The 23,914-nt window shown below is 38.1% G+C and overlaps 2 protein-coding genes across 5 annotated transcripts in view; both read right to left on the reverse strand.

The window, feature by feature from the left end:
- Window positions 1–23,914, reverse strand: part of LOC113239761 (nucleolar protein 4) — a 221,885-nt gene that overhangs the window by 186,645 nt on the left and 11,326 nt on the right. The gene's annotated exons all lie outside the window — the stretch shown is intronic.
- Window positions 2,698–4,617, reverse strand: LOC113239763. Its single transcript, XM_026476867.1, has 2 exons — window positions 4,159–4,617; window positions 2,698–4,078 (listed from the first exon to the last, which is right to left on the reverse strand). The coding sequence occupies exons 1-2, from the start codon at window positions 4,498–4,500 to the stop codon at window positions 3,368–3,370; spliced, it is 1,053 nt and encodes a 350-aa protein (XP_026332652.1). The 5' UTR covers window positions 4,501–4,617; the 3' UTR covers window positions 2,698–3,367.

Genomic DNA, 23,914 nt, shown 5'->3' on the forward strand with positions numbered 1-23,914 from the left:
AACAAAAAGATTGTTTCTCTTGTGTTTATTCTCTTTAGTTTCTATAGAATTTTCTTTTTATCGGCAACGAATCTCTAATCTCTCTGCGCCGTGATCAACGCGGGCTCTATGGAGACGTCGCAAGCGACACTCGCTGCCCTCTAGACACTGCGCCCGTGTGTGTCGCCCACCCTACTCCGTAGGTAAAGCCGGCACTGTCAGTTTGTTTGATAAAATCAATGGTGTAGTTTTCAATACGAAGTTTGGTGAATGAAGGTGGAGACCCCGCTCAAGAAACCAAAGTCGGCATTGAAATGATCCGTTCAAATTTCTTTAAAATGAATAGAGTGCTATGCGATAAGAACCTGAGTCTCAAAATTGCGCATTGTACGCTGTTACGTCCTTCAATCCTAACCATCCTACAAGATGGCGTAGAAACTTGGACTCTCACACAGAACACAAGGAAGCTGGAGGTTTCTGAGATACCGTCGCTTTACTTCTCAAACTCGTATTTTAAAGCACAAAGATACTGAAATGCAAAAAATGGATTGTATATACAAATTTTGCACGCTGATTTCACATTACATTTCCTTCTTTTGCCTAATCTTAAAGTAATGCATCCAAATTAACCCTCGATAAGAAATTTCAAATAAATAGAACGTTTTGCCATCTCCTAAATAATCACTCTTTATAAGATACGATTTTGAGAAGCAATCATCGATATTTTTGTTTTACCGACGAACTTTGAGAATGTCATGGTGTGACTGGCTTACAAATATACGTACTCAATAAACTGAAAATAAAGTGGAGGCTATGAACATTAAGCATAGGAAGATGTCGAACTTCGGCCACGTCATGAGGAAGAATTGTGCAAATTACTCCAACTTATCATCAAGAGCAATTCGCAGGAAAACGAAGTGTTGATGGAAGGCGGAACTCCTGGTTGAAAAATTTGAGGGAATTGATCGGCTGCAGTAACACCTCGCTCATTAGAGCAGCTGTCACTAAATTCAGGATTGCCATGATGTTTTCGAACGTCCGATAGAAGAGGAAGACCAAAAGCCAACCAAACACTGATTTTTTTTAAATTTTTCGTTCGTAACCGATCGTTCGAAAATTGTTTTTAGCTGAATCGATTACTACATCAATACTGTAATTGTAATCAGTAGCCTGACATACCTACATAAATTGTAAATTAGGCTGAGGATCTACAAAACGGCGATAATCTTATTACGAGATTCTTTGGTAGATTATTGAGTATTTTAAACTATGTGGACGATGGACTGTATGATGATTATATGTATTAATTGATTGATGTGATGGTTGACCAAAACTGTGTAATTAACAAATGTATGAAAACGTTACAATTTATGAATTTGTCGGGTCATATTAGGTGTGTTTTCTCTACATAATGTAGGTGGCAATTTTTATTATTTAAGTGTATTATCGTGAAATAATAATTCAGGATACTACATTGTAGCATTCATTGAACAATACTTCATGATCATATTTTAGAATATGCAAATAAAAATTGCCACCGAAATTAGTTGAAAATTACCTGAAAATGGGTGAAAAGGACCCAGACGCCTTGTTTAAATGAAGGGGTCCGAGGCAAAAGTCAATGTGTATCAATTTTCGTAAAATGAGAGTTATCTAACTCTTCATGCTCTTTTCACTGGTGGAATCCAATTGGCAAATTTGTGAGTGTAGTAACATATAAATAATTTAGTTACAAACCCGGTAATAATTAATACCATTGAAAAGTGCATGATAATTCACCACTATATTGAGTTCGATAACTCATTTCACGAAAATTGACACATGTATAATATGTTTTGCCTCGAACCTCTCGCCTGTAGTTCTTTAAACTATTTTTTTTTTCTGGTCTAAAACTTACTTTAAAGAACATACCATACAGGTTTACACTAAATGGTTTTTCTCTTTAAAAACAAGTAAAATAAAGCACCGTAAGACAAACAAGTACCAGGACACCATAAGCCTGAACGATATCGAAGCGGAAACCAGATTGGAAGCCTGCTACGGACGCGTCGCGTCTGGGAAGAAAATTAATGACAAGTCGGCGCGCGGCGATGCGAGAGAAGTTGCTTCGACATCGACATCTTGGAATATTGTCGGTCTGCGGTCTTCTAGAACTTATATAATATGCTGTTGTACTCTACATCCCGATGTTATTGAAAAATACTTTGAATGTAAAATTAAAAACATAAGAGAAAAAACTGATGATTCACTATCTGAAGAAGAAATTTCAAAGAGAGGTTCGTTGTTAGTTAATTATAACTAAATGCATATTATGTGTTTTCGAGCTATAACCTAATCAGGTAAAAAGTTAGTTAAATAATTTAAAAGTTTATAATCAAGATTCACCAGTATGAATATAGACTGAAAAGTTATTTTGGGATCTTAAAATGGACTCACTATTGCTAAGTTTTAAAGTCAATGGTTGATTAGTCATTACCAGACACCCGGCCAGATGGAGTAATGACAGGCGGAAAAGCTGCTGCCAGAAAATAGATACGACGAAACGTAGACTACAATAGGCTATAATGATGATGGTGAGACTTCAATTTCTTTTCAATTCCTCAAAATAGCAAGGATTCAGGTTCTAATGAACCTAGATAAAAACTAAACATTACGACATTTATAAAATATTTATTTTCAATAAATCACATTTTCTGTTTTATAAATCTAATTGTGGCACATAGAATAACAGACAAAATATATACTCCTGACAAGATTCTGGGGTATTTCTATTGAGGTATGTTTTTCTTCCTTAAATTATGCATGCATGCACTTAATATTAATAAATTTTATATTAATCACATTGATAACACTTCTCTACTATCTATCACACTTTTAAAATAAATTCGTCAAGAAAATACACAAGGGAGTCTACAAATTTTAAGTCAGTCAAAAGAAAATTTTGAAGAATTTTTACGGTACCTAACGTCCTTTACAATGAGGGACATTTCTAATAAAATAACTAACACAGCCAAAAACATCGAGATCCACTACTTTATAACAACACCAAAGTATGACTAGAGCCCAAAAAGCAAACTTTAAACTTTTTTTGAAAATTGTTTCGTTAACTAGTGTCTTCATCATCTACCTCTCTCTAACATCGTTTGTACTATATAATTATTGGCGTTTTGATAATTCGTCATCATTGTTTAAGATACTTTAAAATTTGACACCTAAACATCTATCACATTTAGTAATTTTATATCTAATATACATTAAACACGAAATGAGCAAACATATAACTCTACGTTAAAAATTATGAGGTATTTTGCAATTCCGACGAGGAACGTACCATATAAACCATCTAGCTCATCGAAAAACTGATCTGATCAATAATCCCTGCATTTATTTAGTCTTCTGCCTCAGATCCAATGGAATACTCTGTCTTCAGATCACGACTCATATCTTCCGGAGAGTCGTTTCTCATCAATCCACGAGAAGCAAAAGAGCTCTGCGTTGCCATGCTTGCCAAAATCCCGTTAGATAACGCCTGGACCGACAGTGCTTCCTGAGAAGGTCCTGCATAGCTGTATTGCTGGTATACAGCCTGAATCCTTGCAGCGTTTACCAGAGTCTGAATCTTTAATTGCGTGTCCAGAGCTAAGCTTAGCGGCAGTTTCCGTAGTTGACTAGCAATCAATTTCCCAAACATTTCAAACTCATTTTCATTACCGTTCTCGGAGTGCTGACTCAAGTCCTGCGGCACATCGGAATGTTCCCCGTTTCGATCCTCCACGTTGCCTTTCTTTTGTTTCGTTGGCACTGGATAAATTGTCGCTAGAGAGGTCGTGAGCGGCGTCGCGATCCCCACGGGGGGGTTGAGAAATGGCGCGGACGTAACCGGCGGGAGGATCCCAAATGGCGACGCGCCCGTTTGGCTCATCCCGAACGGAGTACTTGGCCGTGGGGAAGGCGTGTTTAACACGTACGGAGTGGACGACCGCGTCGAGCTGCGCCGCTTGCGAGGACTTTTTTTCTCGGGAGACTTCCGCTCACTCAAATCCTGCACAACATCGCTGTCGTCACTCGCCGGCGGCATATCGAGCAAGCTGTTGTCCACCTACACGAAAAAGTTCATTGTCAAGGTTAGGGTATTACAGCGCATGTGTAAACACAAGCATAGTAAACAAATAGACTTACGGAACTCGGAGTGACGATCGCCCGCAGAAACCTGTCTGCGTGTTCGAACCACGTGACGCTCGGCCGGTACGCATGCGCACCAGCCTTCCGAGCCGCGCGAATCTTCTTCAACTCGACGCTATACGACGACCGTATATTCTTTATTTTATTTTTCAATTCTTTTACTGTGACGTCGGCTAGATTCAGTGCATTTAATATTTCCACGTATCCTTGTTCTCTTATTTTCTTGTTCTTGTAATGTTCGGATACGGGATTCCAAAGATATTCGCGTTTTTCATATTCAATTATCATCTGTATAGTGAGGTCTTCACTCCATTTTGGGTTGGCAAGTATGGTCACCATGGTAGTCGGTTGTAATTACAGCATGCTAGATCGAGGCGACGATAAATATTTTTTTGTAGAGATGTGTTATAATTCGCGTGTTTACGGTTTAAAGCACCAGGAGCGCAGAAGGGTGCGGGCGGTTCGCACGCGCGCAGCATACTAAAAGCACGTCGATGGCCTGGGCCGGCGGGCGCGGGGGGCAGCCTATTTCGGGAGTAGCCGGACCACGCAGCCGCGTGCTGTGAAGCGTGCTGTTTCCTCTTCGCACCGCGCGGAGGCTGGGCCCGAGTGAAACGGAAGATTTGTGGCCGCCGGCGCCCGGCCGCCCCGTTGTCGGTGTGCGTTCACACAACGATCTCATCAATTTGCGAATGCCGGTCGGCATTTTACGTCGCCGTATCTTATTATTCTCTAATGGCTTTGTATCACGTTTTTATGCAATGTGCAGTTCAAGGAGGTGGCAAAGCAATTTACTTATATCTTAAACGCAGCTGGACAGTTCCGTCTCTACTTTTTACTAGTTTATGTTTAGATATTATTTTTAAACTTCAATAGTACCTAACTTTCTCTTCTCCTTTTGAAATTCAAACTCCTTTAACTTTGTCTTTGACTATCGCGAAGTTACATCTACAACATTCGATGAATTTTAAATTTTCAAACTTGGAACGTCCAACTATGTACGCCAACCGATTGTCGTGATCCTAGCGGAGAGGTGCGGGCCATTACACTCGTCTGTGTAAAGTATCAATGTGTAGAATCGGTGTATCAAGTGTGTATAGATGTGTAAGTTACTTCAAAGGTATTGATGGATTATGCGTAAGTAAGAATGAAACTTAAGCATTCTTGCCCAAGTTTCGAAACGTTTTCGTTGCAAAAGTTTAGTTTAATGGATATTTAGTGAACAATGTAAGTATAAAAATATGGTTCATCTGTAATGTAGCTTCCTTTTGTAAATAAGCATTTTGTCTTTAAGCTGAAATTTTCTATTTCTCAAAGAATAAGGTGCTCGAACTCATAAAACAATCCTATAAACAAATGTAGTCAGTCTGACTAGGTAGGACACGACAATGAAAGTACCAGACGCATATACTGACGTAGAAGGTGTTCACAATGCGACGTGTTTACTTGTTTACCTGCTTAACGGCGAGATTCGCTACCGCCCACCGCCACTCGCGTTCCTCGCGCGGGCGACGACGTTGATTTGATTAGCATGTGGGAGAGATAAAGTAACATTGCTTAAGCTCATGCAAACTTGGTGCTTGTAAATAATAATATGCAGCGATTATTGTCGACTAACCAAACTGAAATGTCACAATCGTAATATGAACTTCACTTTTAGAAATAAAAAATAACAAATTCAAAATAATATTAATAGAGCCAAATTCTCGGGCATTGTTATAAAAGCATAGACGTGATAAACTTTTCACGACTGGCTGTGTTTAAACAAATATTAGATTTCAAGTTACGTTTTACTTAAGAACAAATAAGTGTCGGCAAAGCCAACTGCTGCGTAATTATAATATTCAGACAGTTTTTAGCTTTAAGGTATGACTTTTCATGTTATGCTCTTGATGTTGTTGTCTTTTTTTTTATGTGTGAGGCGTGGTTTTTTTTTATAATATTAAGTGACAAGATGAACAAGTCGTGCACCTGATGGTAAACTACACGCCTGCCATTAACAGTTACAGTGCCACTCAGAGCTTTAAATCGCAAAGATGCAGATTTGGGGCACTGCCACTGCGCCCGTCACTCTGAGACATAAGTTGACAAGTGCCATGTGCCTGTAATTGCCAACCAACCAACACCCTTACCCTTCAAAACCGAAACACAGTAAGTAAGTTTTTTTTTGTAAAATATAAGTGCGCATTTGACCTCCTTCTCACCTGATGGAAAGTGACGATGAAGTCAACGATGGAGTATGCACACCTAAATAGTGGCTATTCACTCTCGCCTTGAAAAGACCCGAGTTATAACGTTCAGGGAACAAGTCTGCAGGCAGGGAATTGCACTCCATAGCCGTTCGCCATATAAAAGTGTAAGCGTAACGCTTCGTGCGAGTCTTTGGAATATCTACAACATAAGGGTGGAACCCAAGCCTACGCCTAGTTCCCCGGTGATGAAAAGGGGAAAGCGGAATTAAATCGTGTAATTGCATCGCACACTCTTCGTGATATATTCCGTAAAATACCGATAAGCGGGCTACTTTACGGAGGTGTTCAAGGCTCTGCAGCTTCGCCTCCACTAATTCTGAGTCACCTATAAGCCTCTTAGCACGGTTGTCAGTTGAATCCGAAATGGCCAGTTGCTGCTTGGCGGCAGAATTAGGTAAGGTAATTCCCTGGATGAACTCTTTCACAAGACACTCTACCGCTATTTATGCATAGAAACATAACAATATTACCTTTTTGTTTTAAAGTTTTTCATATTAAATATATATCTCGGCCAAGTAAATAAAAAATAAAATGTACTAAAAGGTAACTTTGAACACCACACTATGCAATTTATTTTTATAAGTAAGCAGAAACGTGAAATACCATTTCAGTGATAGGTACAAGAGATACCATATCTACACTTATATCTAAGCACCATTGCATACGTCAAGCAGGTTCGCAATATATCTCACCTAACTTAATTCTACGTTTACAAAAATTTCATGCTAACCGGAAGTCTGTGCAAGCAGAAGTTTCTAGTCTGCAAATGTAAAATTGGAAAAAGTTATTTTTGCCAAGTTACAACTGCGAAACTGAAAAAGAATTTTAAATCTTAAGGCATAGTTATAGGAAAAACAGGGATGGTGTACAGTTAGCTTCGTCGAATGTGAGCAAATAACTGTCTGTCCAGTGGAAACTATTTAGCCTCAGATGAAGTGAAGGATGCGGGGTACGGGGAGTACATTTTGCATTTGGTGAAGTTTATTGGTTGGAAAAGTCCATTTCTAGCGCAGGATGTTAAACTTGGCTCACCCTTGTGAAGAAGATAAATTGCTGTGGGTAAGTTGGATTGTGTAAGCCTCGCTGTCATAAGCGCCGTGCACGTGTACTGATTTATAATAGCAAAAATCCATATGATCTTATGCTGGTAATCGCCAGCACTTCTAGATAATAAAAAAAATTTATAAAAAATATTTTTACTTCGCAATACAAATCTCAACTGACTGCACTCATTTTGTAAGAAGACGAAGAAGCTTATTGGAAATTCAGATTTTAATTCTGTTAGTTGTTTTACGATCAAAAACTAAATTATATACGTGCAGTTTGTGGAGGTATTACACGCAACGGGTGTTGGTGGGACTGCCCCGTTTCTGTAGCGCTTCAGGGATGTTCACAGAAGCAAGAGCGAATTGCTTTTGTGCGACCACGCGCAAGCGACACAGGTCTCTGGTGCGCTCGGTAGCAGATAGGCTCGACTATCCGTACATGATGTCCGCACCCGGGGCGTCTCACTTTAGGCACTAGCCTTACAGAGAAGTCCGTGCAAACGGGCTGATCTGGGGTTAAGACCTGACTTAGACGGTCCCTACACGGGCATGCTCGCGCTGGTCATAGTGCCCTTCTCGTATACCCTAAGGGTCGGTAGGGACGGTCACTATAATCAAAACTAATGTAGAAAGATATGTGGCTGTCCGTACATGTGGAACTGTTGCGAATTGCACGTATCTAGCAGCTTACTAACAATTAAATGAGTCAATGTTACTTGATATAAATTAATTCATAATAATAATAAAACGTGGTCGCTCATTATTTACGTATTAATACCCCTTGATACATATTAGATTTATATTTATTAAGGTACATGCGTCAAAAATTATATCATTTATCGAGTTCTTAGGTTTTCGCGATTGTTACACATAGGAAATGAAACTATTTTTCCGGATTTAAATCGCATATATTTGCTTTTTCAAACAAACCTACGTTTCGGGCCCTTTACAGGTCCCATGGTCACGGTTGACTGAGGTGGTACAACAGGTCTTCAACCAGTTATGTCTAATATTAATACAAACCACCCTATTTTTTCACTATAGTTACAATAGTTATTAATTAAATGCCTTATTTTTAATTTTACAAAGAAAACATTCCAATTTACGCTACATTAAGTTTTACAAATTATTTTGTTGAATGAATTTTTCTTAAGTTCAATTTATTATTAATTATTAATAGAAATTAGAATAAACTAAAACATATAAATTAGTACTGCAGTCTTATGTCTGTTTGGGATTTTTCATTAGAGGAAATACTGGATCCCAAACTGGTGGTACGGAGAAACCATCTTCCCTGTTGAAATTAGGATGTTTTTTAATTTCAATGGCCTCTCGCAGCATCCTGGGTAGATAACGGACTTCTTTTGCAAGGACCTGTGGTTTGCCAAAATTCCTTGAATGTGTAGGTTTATCCATGGCATGCTCGCAGACTGCAGAACACCGTCGCGTAAACAAGTCTGAAGTCTGAAGTTTTTCCGATTTAAATCCGGAAAAATAGTTTCATTTCCTAATTATATCATTTTCTCATTATTTTCTTTAAAAATAAAACATATTATATTCTTGGTTGAATGTGAAATATGTACTCTAAACTCATACTCAAATAATTTTTATTTAATGGGTGAGCAAATTACACTTGATATCGTCATATTGATTAAATTCTACTACTCATTCGTAAGGTAGATTCCCCTGAGAAGAAGAAGCAAGAAAGTCTAGGGATTGCTGTTTGTAAATATACATTTGTACACATTTTTCATTTACAATATTTATTTCCAACATCATAGATCGAGACTACCTGTAAAAGCTAAACGGGTCACTACCACAGATTTTTGTCATCCTAGTACGCAGAAACTGTATGACCTTAACCTTAGTAGCAGTAGAGCTCATTGTGAAAGAGTTTGTACTTATTACTGCCGCCAAGCAGCAATATGAGCATTAATTACTGTGTTCCGGTTTGACGGATAAGGATGCTGGTGAAATTACAGGCACATAGGACTTTCCAACTTATGTCTCAGGGTGACGGGCGCAGTGGCAGTGTTCCTCAAACCTTTACGATTTAAAGCTCTGAGTGGCACTGCAATTATTATGGACGTATATGGATGTTTGTCCTGACACGTAGTATTATAAAAAACAAACCTTCTGTATAAAGTTTTTGTGTCACTATACTTTTAAACTTCGTAAATGGCAAATTTTGAATATCAACCGGAATCTTATTGTAGAAACCTTAGACTTTTTTTCCATCCTCTAAGGAACGTACTGAAATTCATTCAGAAAAATAAAACAACACCCTGTCAGAAATACTTAGTGAGAAAAAAAGACAATATTGGTTTGTGACGTCACAAATTCAAAGGCGGTATACAAGCCACATATGTAAGCCTGTTCATAAAGGGGTATCCCGCTGCTGAATTTAAATTTACGAGTCAACGGCATATTGCAACCGCTAGCTGTGCAGTACACAACGGGAGGTGAGCGAGCGAACAGCTTCGGTACCTATCTGAACAATATAGAGGGTGCCGTACGTGCATCCTCTTTAGTAGCATTAGAGCTCCTTGTGAAAGTGTTCGTGCAGAGAAATACTGTCACCTTGCCTATGTCTGCTGCCAAGCGGTAATTTGAGCATTACTGCGTTCCGATTTTGAAAGGTAAGGGTGCTGGTGAAATTATAGGCACACGGGACTTGTCACCTTATTTATCTCACCATATTATATCTCAGGCGCAGTAGCAATGCCCCTCAGATCTCTTTGATTTACAGCTCTTAAGTGTCACTGTAACTGTTATTTGGTCCGTGGTTATGTCACTTGATATTATTAAAAATAAACTCGGCAGTGCTCACTTAAGGCGCTTTTTAGCCTTTTGCAAACCGGATGACGTCTGTGTTAACAGGCTGATCCGGGATCAGGACCTGTAACAACCTTTTGGTTCCCGTATAACCAAAAGGTTGGGTACGGTCGCACTATATTCAAAACATAGTAGAAAATATGGAACTGCTGAATTTAACTATTAATACGATCTGGTGCATTTATTTTGAGTCCAGTAATGATTTGATTCATACGTAATACGGCAAGCACTTGGCATGCTATTCATGTTTGTATGACAAAACCGAAATAGCTTTATTTATCTTGGCCTATTTACTGTCTACCAGTTTGGTTTCTTAGAGATCAAAATATGAGCTCTGTGAATCTTATGAATTTGTTTGAATAGATCATTAACTGTACAAGGCAGGCCGGCTCGCTAGCTAAATGCGTGACAAGATTTCGCCATAACCGACGTACCGTTGTACGTCTTAGCTGGTAGCTCACATTTTGTACGTATTAATAATAACGTAATATAATAAAAACACACACACTCATAACCCCGCACTAGGAAAACCCTGTATCGCGGGTGCCATGGGCACATAAATTACGCCCTAACTCACGAGAGAAATAAGTGTAGACTATATAAATATTTCTCCCGGCCCGGGAATTTAACCCAAGACGTCTGCAGGCAGTTCGCAGTGGCAGTCCAGCGTGGTAACCTTTCGGCCCCGGAGACAGTTATGCATATATTGTGACAGTTCTACTGACTTCAAAAAAGGAGGAGGTTCTCAATTCTATTTTTTTTAGTGTATGTTCACAATCGTCGATTACTACGACGTTTGTGAATAGATTTCCATGATTCTTTTTTTGTTGGAAAGATGGTGGTACTTCAGCAGTGGTTCCATTCAAATTTGAAGAAAATATTCCCCCTCTACGGATGGCTAATTAAGGGACGAATCCGGTATATTGGATGGCACCCACTTTACATTAACTTATTTCAATAAAACTTGACAAACAGATGTAATTCCACGTACTTTTAAAGTCGTTTTTTTTTTATAAAAAAAAAGTTACAATTATTACTCTCCTTCTTACTATATTATTTACCACAACGTACAAAAGCACCAATGGTTCTTCTTTTATACATCGTAGTTCATCGAATGTAAGTATCCCCGATTAAAGGACTGCATGGACTATAAAAATACATTTGTGTCGACAGTTTATGAATATTATCTGAAAATTAAATTCTAATCACGTCTAATCCTTATTCACCCTAGCCTCGTAGCTTGTTATCCGCAACAAGTTTCAACGTACATTGAGAAGCAGCTGTTTTTAGTTTTCCCCGATGAATAAAATTTCATAGATTTTTTATGTTGCACCTATTCACACGATTTAAACTGTCGCTAAGAGGAACAAAAGACCCGTCTCCATTAGTAACCACAAGGCGAGAAAGCAAAACACGAACCCAGCGCGAAGCTTCGAGTGATTACACCAACATATTATTATGTGACCGCAAGAGCTAGTCTCTAACCTCGGTAGCGGCGCGACGACAAGACGCAGCGACGTTTCTGCCACCGCAGATATCAGCGAAATGACAAAACGGAATAAAAGTATTGCTCCGTAACCGTCCTGTAATTGAAAAGCAGGCATGACTCAGCCTTGAGCTTTTGGATTTAAAACAGCGGGATTCAAGCTTTGACTTTACAATCTGAACATCAGACTGACTTTTCAGTTAGGCCCTAGGCCTAATCAACCGGCTTATCAGTTATATGATTTGTGGCATTTACGTCTGTCTAACATAGGACTAGGAAATAATATCAGAGTGCATAAAAATTACACGGCATTTTCCAGGCGACATCGAAGGCGCTCGCGTGCCACCTCGTCTCAGGAAGGAAGATATTATCGCAGAGATTTACGAACTCGTAAAAAATCAAAAGAGTGCACGCTGGAAAGAGCCCCGAGCAGGTATGGCAAGCATCTCCAAAGATTCAAAGCATGTAACCAAGATTATTAATAGGATTATGGAAAGGTGGAGTATTTATCCTAGTGTCTACAAAGAATTGCTAGTAATAGCCGCGGTGACGGTAGTAGCAATCTTTTGACGTTTTTCAATGTGATAGCGTTACTTCTTTTTCTTGTTACACTATAGATGAGTTAATGGCTAAATATAGCGTCATACTCAAAATATGATTGATGAATTTCGTCGCTATAATCTCTATTAACCTCGGGAATTTAGCTTTATTCATAAGAATTAATTATACTAATACTTATTGAGAACTTAGCCTATCACAGTTTATTGCTTTACATAGATGTATATACTATATAGTATACGCCTATATAAAAATTGTAATAGACACATTTTAATTTTCTTATAGTACCAAGTCCATTTGGACTGGATCACGATTGGCGTGACTTGAAAAAGCTAAAGGTGCGGTTCGGGCGCGGTATCGGGCCATGGCTGAATGATTGGGGTCAGTTTCGGGACGGGCCTGTGGGCAAAGTACAGTGGTACCAGTCAATAATACTGGCCAAGTATCTGGAAGAAATCGTTTATTACAAAACTATTTGTAAAAGCGAATCTCAACATACTTTAATTTGCGGTTCGGTGTAGGCTTGCGGTTATAACTTGTAGTCATAAGGGCTAGAAGAAGCAATGATTACCAATGACGAAAAATACATTAAGTACTTAATAATATCTGAAATACTTTACAAGTATCCCAACAATCCCAAAATACCTTTCAATGGAAACTCAATGGCTTGCGAATATACTCACCTGCCATAAGTGGTACTTGATACAGAGACCGTTTGCTATCCAAACAGCATATTTACTGTGAACATACGATTTCGGGAGTCCAGCGATTAGCGCTCTAGATCATCTCCCTTCGGTAAGGTCATCCTGGGCTGATCCGCAGTGTAACTTGAAAGTTAGTCTGATTTTTAGCGTTATGCGTAATACATACTTTTCAAACACGGGAATGGGTTTCTGGGATCGTAGGAGAGACTTTCGAGTTGGACGGCTAGACTTCAGGTCTGGATGCTCTTTCTGTATTCTATTTATGCTTAAATTTCTTTATTCTGGCACTCACAGTACAAGAAATTCTCTACTTAGGGTTCAGGTAATCGAATAAATAAATACCGTCAAGGTCTTCTGCCAAGGAGAAGAATCGAGTATATTAATAATAGAGGGTACGTTGTGCGGGTCGATTTGTTTATCTCATCAGTTGTAGTTTAACTTTACCAACGTCGTATGTCCCGCTACAGCTTAGAGCTTTCCTTTACTAAGAGAGGTACGGCCTCAATCTATTGCCTTGGCGTATATCTCGGGTTGTTGAACCAATGCGGGACTACTTTTATTTAAAAAGTTTCAATACAAAAGTGTCTACAACTTGGCCTGTGTCATAAATATCAGTAATGGTTTACAAATTTGAATGTATGAATACTTAAAATATTGTTTATTGCACATTAAAAACTGCCAGAACAGCAATGCTAAATTACAACAAGCGGCCGGTATTTATTTTTATTATGTTATTCTAACCGGCAATTTGTTCGAAAATGCACAGAACATCTTATAATATAACATTATATAGTATTTATTATTTATAAATAAATACTATGTACTGAATATTCCATTATGTATCAAGAGTGTGGGGCGATTGTCCCACCGTGCGCGAGGTGCGGCCCGAGGCGCGGAGCTTCATTGCTCCCCTTGCAATGTTATAAATGGTTATTATAGAGTTGCAGGTACACGCACGTTTACTTAATATGCTTGCTAATTAAGTTTGATTATCATTTTGGTATAGTACTGTTTTTATATGAGGACACGTGCGACAAGTATCAAGGTTGGGTTGGATCCATTGACTCCAGTATATTCATAATCAACTGTTTGGTTCTACACGAGTCTGGGCATCTGGTTCATATTTCTGTTCATTGTTATTTTTATTATCATATTGGTAAATTAAGTTTTATGAAGCATAATCTGCACGTCATGTTAGCTTATCAGACTGTATTCAAAACTAAACTGAATGTAATCGTGGTATCCCTGGGAACCCCAAAAATATTTATGATCTTCAAACACTTCGTGAAATCAGGAAGGCAAAAAAGCAAGGCTAACGAGTGATGTACCAGGGCGGCATGGCATTAGGGAAGCGCCGTTACACTCGGTCCGGGCCCCGGAACGGGCCCTATTTCCGAGGGAAGCGCACCGGAAGCCGCCGCCCGCACCCGTTGTCGCTAAGCTACTGTTATATCATGTAATCCTAGTACTTGTCGGCCATTTTACACCTCCTGCTCTAGTAAACTGCTAATGCTGCTGCTGGTACAGTTTTTTTATCGTTTTAGAAGTTACTTACAATTTTCATTAAGGAACGAACTTGCTTATGAAAATGAGGTGGTTTCATATAGCACAGTACATACCTGAAAATAAAGAAAAGTTAGATTTAAAAAAATAGATTCACCAATTAGTATGTATCATTAGAACAAATTGTTCTAATGATACTAATAAAATAAAAACTATCACTATGTCACCAGCAACGGCACTAAAAACCCAACAAACAAACAACCCACAGGACCCAAAAACACCGCAAAAACAGGGCAAAAAGACCTAATTATGTATGTGGAACGCAACGCTCGGGGACTAGGGGAGCAAGGGAGCAGAGGAGCATTAATCAAAATTAAAAGTGGATTAGGTAGAGGACACGCACGCCGTCCATGAGTTTGTGAAATGAGCCACTGTTGGACGTTGAAAAGGAACGTTTTTCACCGCAATGTTTAATTTTCGAATATTTTCTTTTTATTTGCGAGTGTCGTATGTAATGTACTATAAGGCTACGACCACCATGGTGCTCTAAAACAACTTTTTGTTTCGTTATTATTAGAAATATATAAATAAGTGTTTTTGATTCTAGGTCCTAGGTAATAAAAAAACGACATTTGTAAGTAATAACAATTCGATTAATACAAGTTACAACTTTTCAACAGTTTTCTATATCCCAGGTAAGTACTTACTAAAGGAAAACAGAAATGGAACAAGAACAAACGGATATGCCACGAACAAGATGATGGTTTGTAAACCATAGGATCCCAAAAATGTATACTCCGGGATGGACGGGCCGCGTCCCGCTAGCGGTCGATTGATAACCCGATACCCGTCCCCCGGGATTCCCGAATCCGCAATCCCGGCCGTCAGAACAGATTTATTGCAACCAAGATTATGTGTGATTTCGCACAAGACGTTGAAGGAACGTGTGAAAAAGAACTTATATGTCACATAATACTTGTAGACAATTCATCGTTTATGCAATGAAAAAGGAATTGGGCATTTAAATTAGTATTCACGCGGATTAGCATGCAGTTCAAGAGAAATTCGTGCCTAAATCGATTTTCCAGCAGATTTAAGAAATGAATAATGATTTTTTTAAAGCAATGATCATGTTTGTTATATTAATAAAGTTTTCCTGGTCAGGAATTACTTCTTGTAAATAATCTTAGGAAAATAAGTTAATATTTCCCATGAAAAATAAATATTTTTACTTATTCGAACATGTTGCTTTTGAAAGGAAAATTAAATATTAATTAATTTTTTTACCTATGATTTTTGCTGTTTTTTGTGGAAATTTATTAAGCTGGCGTTATGCGTTATTTGAATTTATTTACATAGATAATAGATAAAGACTTTATTCTTTAAGTGAAAACAAATACACTATTTATTTCTTGGTCTTTGCCATTCTGTTTTTCCTATCGACGGTGTATTTTTAACCGACTTCAGAAAAGGAGGAGGTTCTCAATTCAACTGTATTTTTTTTCTTAACGTACATACAAAAAATTGTATGTATGTTACGCGATATCTCAGGCATCTGTTAACCGATTTTGATGATTATTTTTTTATGTTGGAAAGAGGTTACCTCAGTAGTGATCCCTACTGAGATATTTATAATCTGAAGAAAATATTCCGTCTCTAAGAGTGGCAAACTAGGGGATGGATCCGATTTCGCATACTTTCCGGTAACCGATTTCAATAAAATTTAGCAAATAGATGTAATTCCACGAACTTTTGAGGTCGGTTTTTTTAGTGCTCCGATCATAAAAATGAATATTTGTGAACAGATAGATGTTTTGGTATCACCAAAAAAATATAATATTTCTAGTGATTTCGTATCAACACTAATTTTATAGATAATTTATGTTTACACAACAATGAAACAAGGCCTGAAATGTACAGATAACCTTGTAAGTAAGTGCGTAGAGATCAGTTACGAAAGATAGCATACCCTCTATACATGCATGAAAACGATACATGACAATGACAATGAAGGGCAAAGGCCTGATTCTCGTAGCAGTAAAGCTCCTTGTGAAATAATTGGCCAGGGAAGTACTGCTGCCGTCAAGCAGTAATATGAGCATTAGTGCGTTCCGATATTGTACGCCGTTACTGGCCAAGATCTCAGATGCTCAAGGAAATGGCGTTACAAGCTATCTAGCACCATCTCCTTTAGAGCCTTCCACGTCTCCGACATGCGTTGCGCTTACGGAGTTGCATGAGCTCTACTCAGAAGTGATCTTTGCCTGCAACTCGAAACGAAGTAAATAAATAGAAAGTTTCCAGAAAGTCACTGACCCTAATAGGACCGTAAACAAAAATACCTCTCAAATGGTAGAAAGTCTCATCACTCAAAGAACATTCACCTTTTGAAGTCAGACTTCCGATTCCAAACATCCGTCCCAAGTTGAAAATGGGACCTCGATCTAATTAAGTCTGTAAAACAGTGACGCACTCAGTTCATTGAAAGAATCACTAATTTTATTGCAGTGTGAATTTGCTCACGCCACCAGATCAGTCTCTACTATTACTCTACTAAGGTTCCATCTCTCTTTAAGGATAAAAACCAAGTTGTTAATAACGGGCCTTTTTTTTGGGCGGACGATTTTTAGACGCATGGTTTATCATGTCTTACTTCTACAATAGGCCATTTGACAAATATATAAAATGAATTGCCATTCATAAGCATTAAAATATAGATATTGATGATGAAATGATATTGATTAATGAAAAAATAAGTTAAATAAATAAATGTACAATAGACAAAAACACATACGTTGCTCTGATCCATCTGATCTGAAGTAAGTTACGAAACAACTTGTGTTATGGAAATCCAAAACAACATCGACACCACAAACACTCAGACCCGAGACAATACAGAAAAGTTAGTTTTTCTACAATTACCTCAGAGATGGCGACACCATGAAAACCGGTGCGTGAACCACTCGACTGCAGTTGTTAAAAAATAAGGGGATAGAACAAAGCTAGACAACTATGATCGTTTTGCAATGGAGCATCGGCAACTGATTTTTCTTTAGTATCAGTTAAATATGGAAAAACTATTTCAGATTAATTTCCAACATGTTCAAGTGCATTCATTGAAATAATATATTTTTTTGAATCAAAGGCAAGTGCACAATTAAGCAAAATTAACTATGAATTTTCCGAGCATTTTGACAGTCTGTATACGTATAAAAGAGCCCAATGATGATGATAGTCTGGAATATGAAAGTGTAAATGATGACACTTCTTCTTCTTCTTATCGTACCGGGGTGTAGCATACACTATAATGCTTGCCATCGTGGTGAAGGGATTTACCAATGGGTGTATATTTCTCGCCGATTGTTGCCCAGGGTGCAGTACAAGAACGGACTGGTACGTCGTGCGGTGAGACCCCTTTCGTACACTCTAATGACGACACAGAACTACTTAGTTAAAAAACAAACCTTTTTTAACACCAAAAAAACGGAGCGAACTCAACAGTTTTCTGTTATTTTGACTTGAACAGCGTGTATTCAAAATAAGGAAATATTATTGGCTGATTGATGACACACAGCCCTTCTCTGCTCCGCTTTGATAGACAAATGGGCCTGAGACCCCGTCTACAGAACTACCATTGTTTGCCTTATCATGCCCATTTAATGATTACAACTTACACTGACGACAATCGTTGGTGTAAGTTATACCCTAATTTAAACTCCTCATCCGAATGGATAAAACGTGACGGACAAAGGAGGCCCCGGGCAAATTCACACCCCAATTAGCGCTGATCGAAGTCCCGTGCCGGTTTCAGATGTTTTAGTCCCCGCATGTCTGACATCAAAGGAAGATTGTTCTTCTATAATAAAGACATTTCCTGAAAAGTTCAGTAAACTTGAGAACATGTTGAAAATTAATCTGAAATTTATTTTTCGATATCCCAATTAACACCGGAGATATTAAAGGTCAAAATCAGTGGTGGGGGACGCTCCGTCTCTTTTCAGCAAAACGATCGTTAGTATGTAACTTGCATGGTGCCATTAATGTGATGACGTCACAAACAAGCATTGCTATTTCTTTTTAACCTTCCTTTTCTATACAATAAAAGCATTGTATTTTTTTTCAACGAACTTCAATTTTGATTTCACTGTCAATTTCAGTCTTCTAAGCAAGTTTTAGTAGTAGAGCCCTTTGTGAAAGAGTTCGTCCAGGTAATTACTGCCACCTTACCTATTTCTACAGTCAAGCGGTAATGGGAGCATTATTGTGTTCCGGTTTTGAAGAGTGTTGATGTAAAGTACAGCAGTACACATAGCACATAGTGACGGGCGCAATTTAAAGCTCTGAGTGGCACTTCAACTGCTATGGACTGAGCAGGTGCACGACTTGGTACCAGTCACTTGTAGTCATAAAAAAATAATTTTCGATATTTGTCACACACCCTATTACTGAGTACGATAAATACTACCTAATATAAGATATTACATTTTACATTACAGTCTTATCGTTTACCATTTTATAAAATTCAAATTTACGATAAAAATACGTGGTATTCGGAAGAAAAATCTAAGAAGCTAAGAAATGTGTATACCTGGCCATCTAGATTTAAGCAGTAAAAAGATTTCCCGGCAATGCAAGCCCGCTGGAGATTTCTATGTAACTCACGCTTCTCCAAAGGCACTGAAGTCTAAGTGAACGTTCCTTCCGTGTTTAAATTCATTTTCCGTTTCCTGAACACTCCTTTTCCACGTTTTTCTGCAATTTCTGTACTTAAGGGATATTTTTGGAATTAGTTTTCGTTTTAGTTATTTATTTGTATGCTGTTTCATGTTCCTACCTTTACTGATTAAAAACAACTTCTTTATGAGAACCGACCTTAAAAGTTGGTGGAATTACATGTATTTGACACGTTTTATTGAAATCGGTTACCGGTAAAAGTGCGCGAAACCAATGTCATCCTCTAGCTTGATACTTTTACAGGTGGAATATTTTCTACAAATTTAAATGGGACCAATCCTGGGGTACCGTCTTTCAAAAAAAAAGAATCATCAAAATCGGTGCATAAGAATAATCGCGTAACATATCTACATACAAAAAAATCGAGTCGTAATCGAATTGAGAACCTCCTTAATTTTTTTGAAGTCGGTTAATAAAATAATTAGTGTCAATAGGCTCAGAATGTATTATGTTGTTATTTGTACGAATTAAAGAGAATCACCTAAGTTAATCACTTAAATTTTAACTAAATCCTAATGGTTTAATATAGTCTAATGGTTTAGTAGGTACCGCTGGAGGGTCGCGGGTTGGAATCCGGGCTTACGCCTCAGAGTTTTTTGGAATTTATGTGCCAAATTTAATTTAACAAATTTGTTGCAATTTAACAGGTTTTGGTGAAGGAAAAACGTCGTCAGGCAACGTGCACACATCTGCAAAACAATTTAATGATGTGTGTAAAGTTCCCAATTGTATAAGGGCAAATAGGCCCACGTGGTAACTACAGCCCCAGTCCTCATATTGTTACAAAGGACCTGTACCCAGTAATGAGAGTAGAATATAGACTAACTATTCACTTATATATATTGGTTTCTTTTATTGTCTATAATCGCACTATATTATAATACAATTACATGTTTGGTTGTCCAGGGATGGTCCATATTATAACTGTACAGATAAAACCGGCTTTAAAAAAAAATCATTATTTATTATCGCCTAAAATTAACAATATCTATATGTAGAAGACAGAAGCCTCGGTGATTTTATTACGACGATGAATACTAATAGGTGTTAAGGTCCCAAACTGCAGCAGGCCCAATGACTGTGTAGCCAGCCAAATAAAAGGCTGCCCTCGCCTCATACCGCTCCCCCGCCGCGCCGGCCTACGGTTCTCAATGATATCAACTACTCTGTCGTTATGGGCGCCTGGTACTTTGTGACGCAACTACGTAGAATTCGCCACGGGGTAAGTTTGATCAGGCAACATGTACTTATCGGAAATCGTTTTTAGTTCTCTAATTACAATCATACTAGCAAAATTAATTGAACAGACCTTCATGCCGGTCAAAGGTCATAAAGTTTCGAATGTTGATCACGTGTAAAGAAGCCGCATTGCGCGAGTAGCATGACCCATGCCCAACAGTGGAATGCATGTGGTATTTTAGCAAAATACTGTGTTATGTATAGAAACTGTTGATTGTTATTTTGTAAACTGATGGGGCCAAAGTACAAATTGTTTGGTTTCATTTTCAAACTTGCACTGAAAAGGATATAATAATATACTTTATTTTCATTTGATTGAGAAATAAGTAGGACTGTTGCGGGACCACCAGATTTTAAATGGTTACTACATAAAATTGGTGCTAATGATTCAAAGAATTCTGGTTTTTTTAGTAACTAAAGTACTAAAGTGGCAATTACAATTATCGAGCAAAATGGGAATAAAAAACCAGTGAATCGCACGCGTCCCTGTCCCGTATCTGTTTAATTTCATTTCGTTGTCCCTCGGCTCGTCCTTTCTTTATCCAATTCGGGAAATCGACGCGTAAATGAGACGTAACTTGGGTGGGACGGTCACCGAATCTAATTGTTTGCAATGCCTCTCGAGGGAATTGTTTCGAACGTTTTGAATACGTTGACATTTACGTTAAGGAGAAAGTATTCGTCTTCATTATTCAATTATTTGCTTTTATATGTTACGGTTGTTATGGGGTGGGCCATTTCGGAAAATTACTAAATAAGACATAAAATATCATAAAAAAGAGTGCAACAGTTGCCGATATTATGGGTCCGTAATAGTTAAACCGTTATGCTTCCTAAAGACACATGGTGTCCCGAACGATTTTGGTACTGTAGCATCCTAGAGCCAAACAAAGTTTCTAACGCGCAGGTGTGTTTCATCCTGCATTAAAATAACTTTTTTATAAAAAAAAACACTAGTTTAATTGAAAACGATTACCGGAAAGTGCGCGAAACCGGATATATCCCTTAGTTTGCCACCCTTAGAGGTGGAATATTTTCTTCAAATTTAAATGGGTGCCAATACTGAGATGCCTCTTTCCAACAAAAAAAGAATCATCAAAATCAGTTCACAAATGCCGGAATAAACGCACAAAAAAAATACAGTCGAATTGGGAACCTCCTCCTTTGTTGAAGTCGATTAAAAGTATATAAAGGAATTATAATTTACTTACCAACGTCATTAGGGACGCCCCGTATGTCTCTAAGACGGGTGACGGTGTAAGAACACACTTAAAACTATCAAACACACACAGATATTAAAATGCAACTAAAATTGCGAAATATACAGGAGATGGCTCACAAGCTTGTCACAAGATTGTCGGACCGCGGGAATTCTGGCTCTGGGGGCCTACCACAACTTTATGTACAAATTTATGTAATTAAATAAGTTTAACATAACTTTTAATCATTACAAATCAATAGTTAGACAATAAATTCAAAAATAATATTGTTTCCACTGCGTCGATTAACTATTATAAGATTTCTAAATTTGACATAAGAACAATAATACTTTAATGTTAAAGTCGCGTCATAGTATGAACTGAGCGAATGAATAGTCACAAAGCTGCCAATAAAACATCATAATTGTAACATTATAATAAGCTTACTTTAAGCGCGTCATGGTACGAAAAGTCAATGTAAGGTTAAAGTAATATTGTTTTTAGAGATTGTGGTAGGCCCCCAGGTTGACAAGGAACAATAATAGATTGTGGGTTGATAGAAGTTGAGAAACACAATCTTGCCATGCAAGTCTTCTTTTAGCCTGCCGAAGGTAATTTGTTTGGCCCAAGTATAACGACACGCGAACTGATTGTACTTTTTTTATAATATCAAGTGACGGGACGAACAAGACTTGCGCCTGATGGTAAGCTAGCGTGTCCAAAGCAAATATAATGCCATTCGGAGCTTTGGAGTGCCAATCGCAAAGATCAGAGCACTGTCACTGCGCCTGTTACCCTGAGACATAAGTTAACAATCCCATGTGCCTGTAATTTCACTAGCACCGTTACCCTTCAAAACCTGAACGCTCACATTACTGCTTGGGGGCAGAAATAGGTAAGGCGGCAGTACTTCCCTGGCCGAACTCTTTCACAAGGAGCTCTACTTACTGCAGTCGGCATAGACCTCAACGCGTTTCAAGAAAGGAAGCACACTGATTTAGTCTGGATGATTAAAATCACTTGTAAAATAAAACCCTTTTTAAAAAGCATACGGATTTCATACGGATATGACTATATACGCCACATACACACCAATAAGAATATTGGTGTATATAGAGTACAGTGATAAAAGTAGACAAAATTAAAGTAAATAATCTTTTTGAAGATTGTGCAAACAACTACGTAGAGTTAAAAGATGTTTATGTTGCAGCTAACGTAGAATCACTGTAAACCAAGATAGGCGTGATAATATTATCCTTCCATACGTGGCACGATTTAGTATTTACATAAAATAATAAACGGCGCCATGAACGACGTGCTCAATTTCATAAAGTAACTTACGATCTAGACCCAACTCCTAATGTCATTAGAGCTACGTGAAAAGTGAAGTTACACCTTTTCACTTCGTTAAATATGGCGGTCCATAGAGTTATAAAAAAAAACTGATTAAAATAGTATCAGACTTCAATCACATTGCGTTCTTGTTGTGAGATGTGTCTTATATGCCTGTAAGAAGAGCATTCTACATCGTCAAGCTCTAGGCTGCAAACTCTAGTCCGGCACGCTGGCCAAATGCAAATTGGGTTTATTACACGTTTTCCGAGAAGCAGTACGTCACACCACTAGGCTACCACGTGACGACTAGAAGAAGAAGAGCATTAGGTGTTGATTCATTGTTATTCAGGAACACAACAGAAACCTTCAATTCAAAAAATAACTTTTTTTTAAAGAAATTTTGGTCACAATATCTCAACCTTTGTTAAGCGTCGATATTCTAAAGTAACTTAAAAGCCTTATAAGCTTAGCCTTTTTCAACCTAAAGAGAAATAAACTACGACAAAGTCTTTTCCTCCCAATGGACCTATATACTATCTCGGTTATACAGCCCTATTATCGTGGAGCATGGGGTACTTGCTCAGAGCACTTTCCTGCACGCATTTTCTTGATTCGATACCCCCGTGGTCACTTCTCCCTATCCCAGGGAGTAATCGCATGGTAACCGCACGCGAACGCTTGACACCGTGTGATTTGTTGTAGTCTGCTCATTCCCCCTTGGGATTATAATCACTCCAGCAGAATTTAAAAAATAATAAAGTCAGCTGCTACTATTCAAACACACATCAAATCGCTAGTCAACATTGAGCTAGTGTAGTAAACTCAGATCATGCTATGAAATCTTCTATCGGGAATAGAATGC

Source organism: Hyposmocoma kahamanoa, unplaced genomic scaffold (genome assembly GCF_003589595.1).
Source record: "Hyposmocoma kahamanoa isolate Upper Pololo Valley unplaced genomic scaffold, ASM358959v1 116, whole genome shotgun sequence".
Taxonomy (NCBI): Eukaryota; Metazoa; Arthropoda; class Insecta; order Lepidoptera; family Cosmopterigidae; genus Hyposmocoma; species Hyposmocoma kahamanoa.

Coding starts and splice junctions, on each gene's coding strand:
- LOC113239763 (XM_026476867.1), bottom strand. CDS start 4,500: ATGGTGACCATACTTGCCAACCCAAAATGGAGTGAAGACCTCACTATA. Junction 4,079..4,158: donor CGATCGTCACTCCGAGTTCC/GTAAGTCTATTT, acceptor TTTTTCGTGTAG/GTGGACAACAGCTTGCTCGA.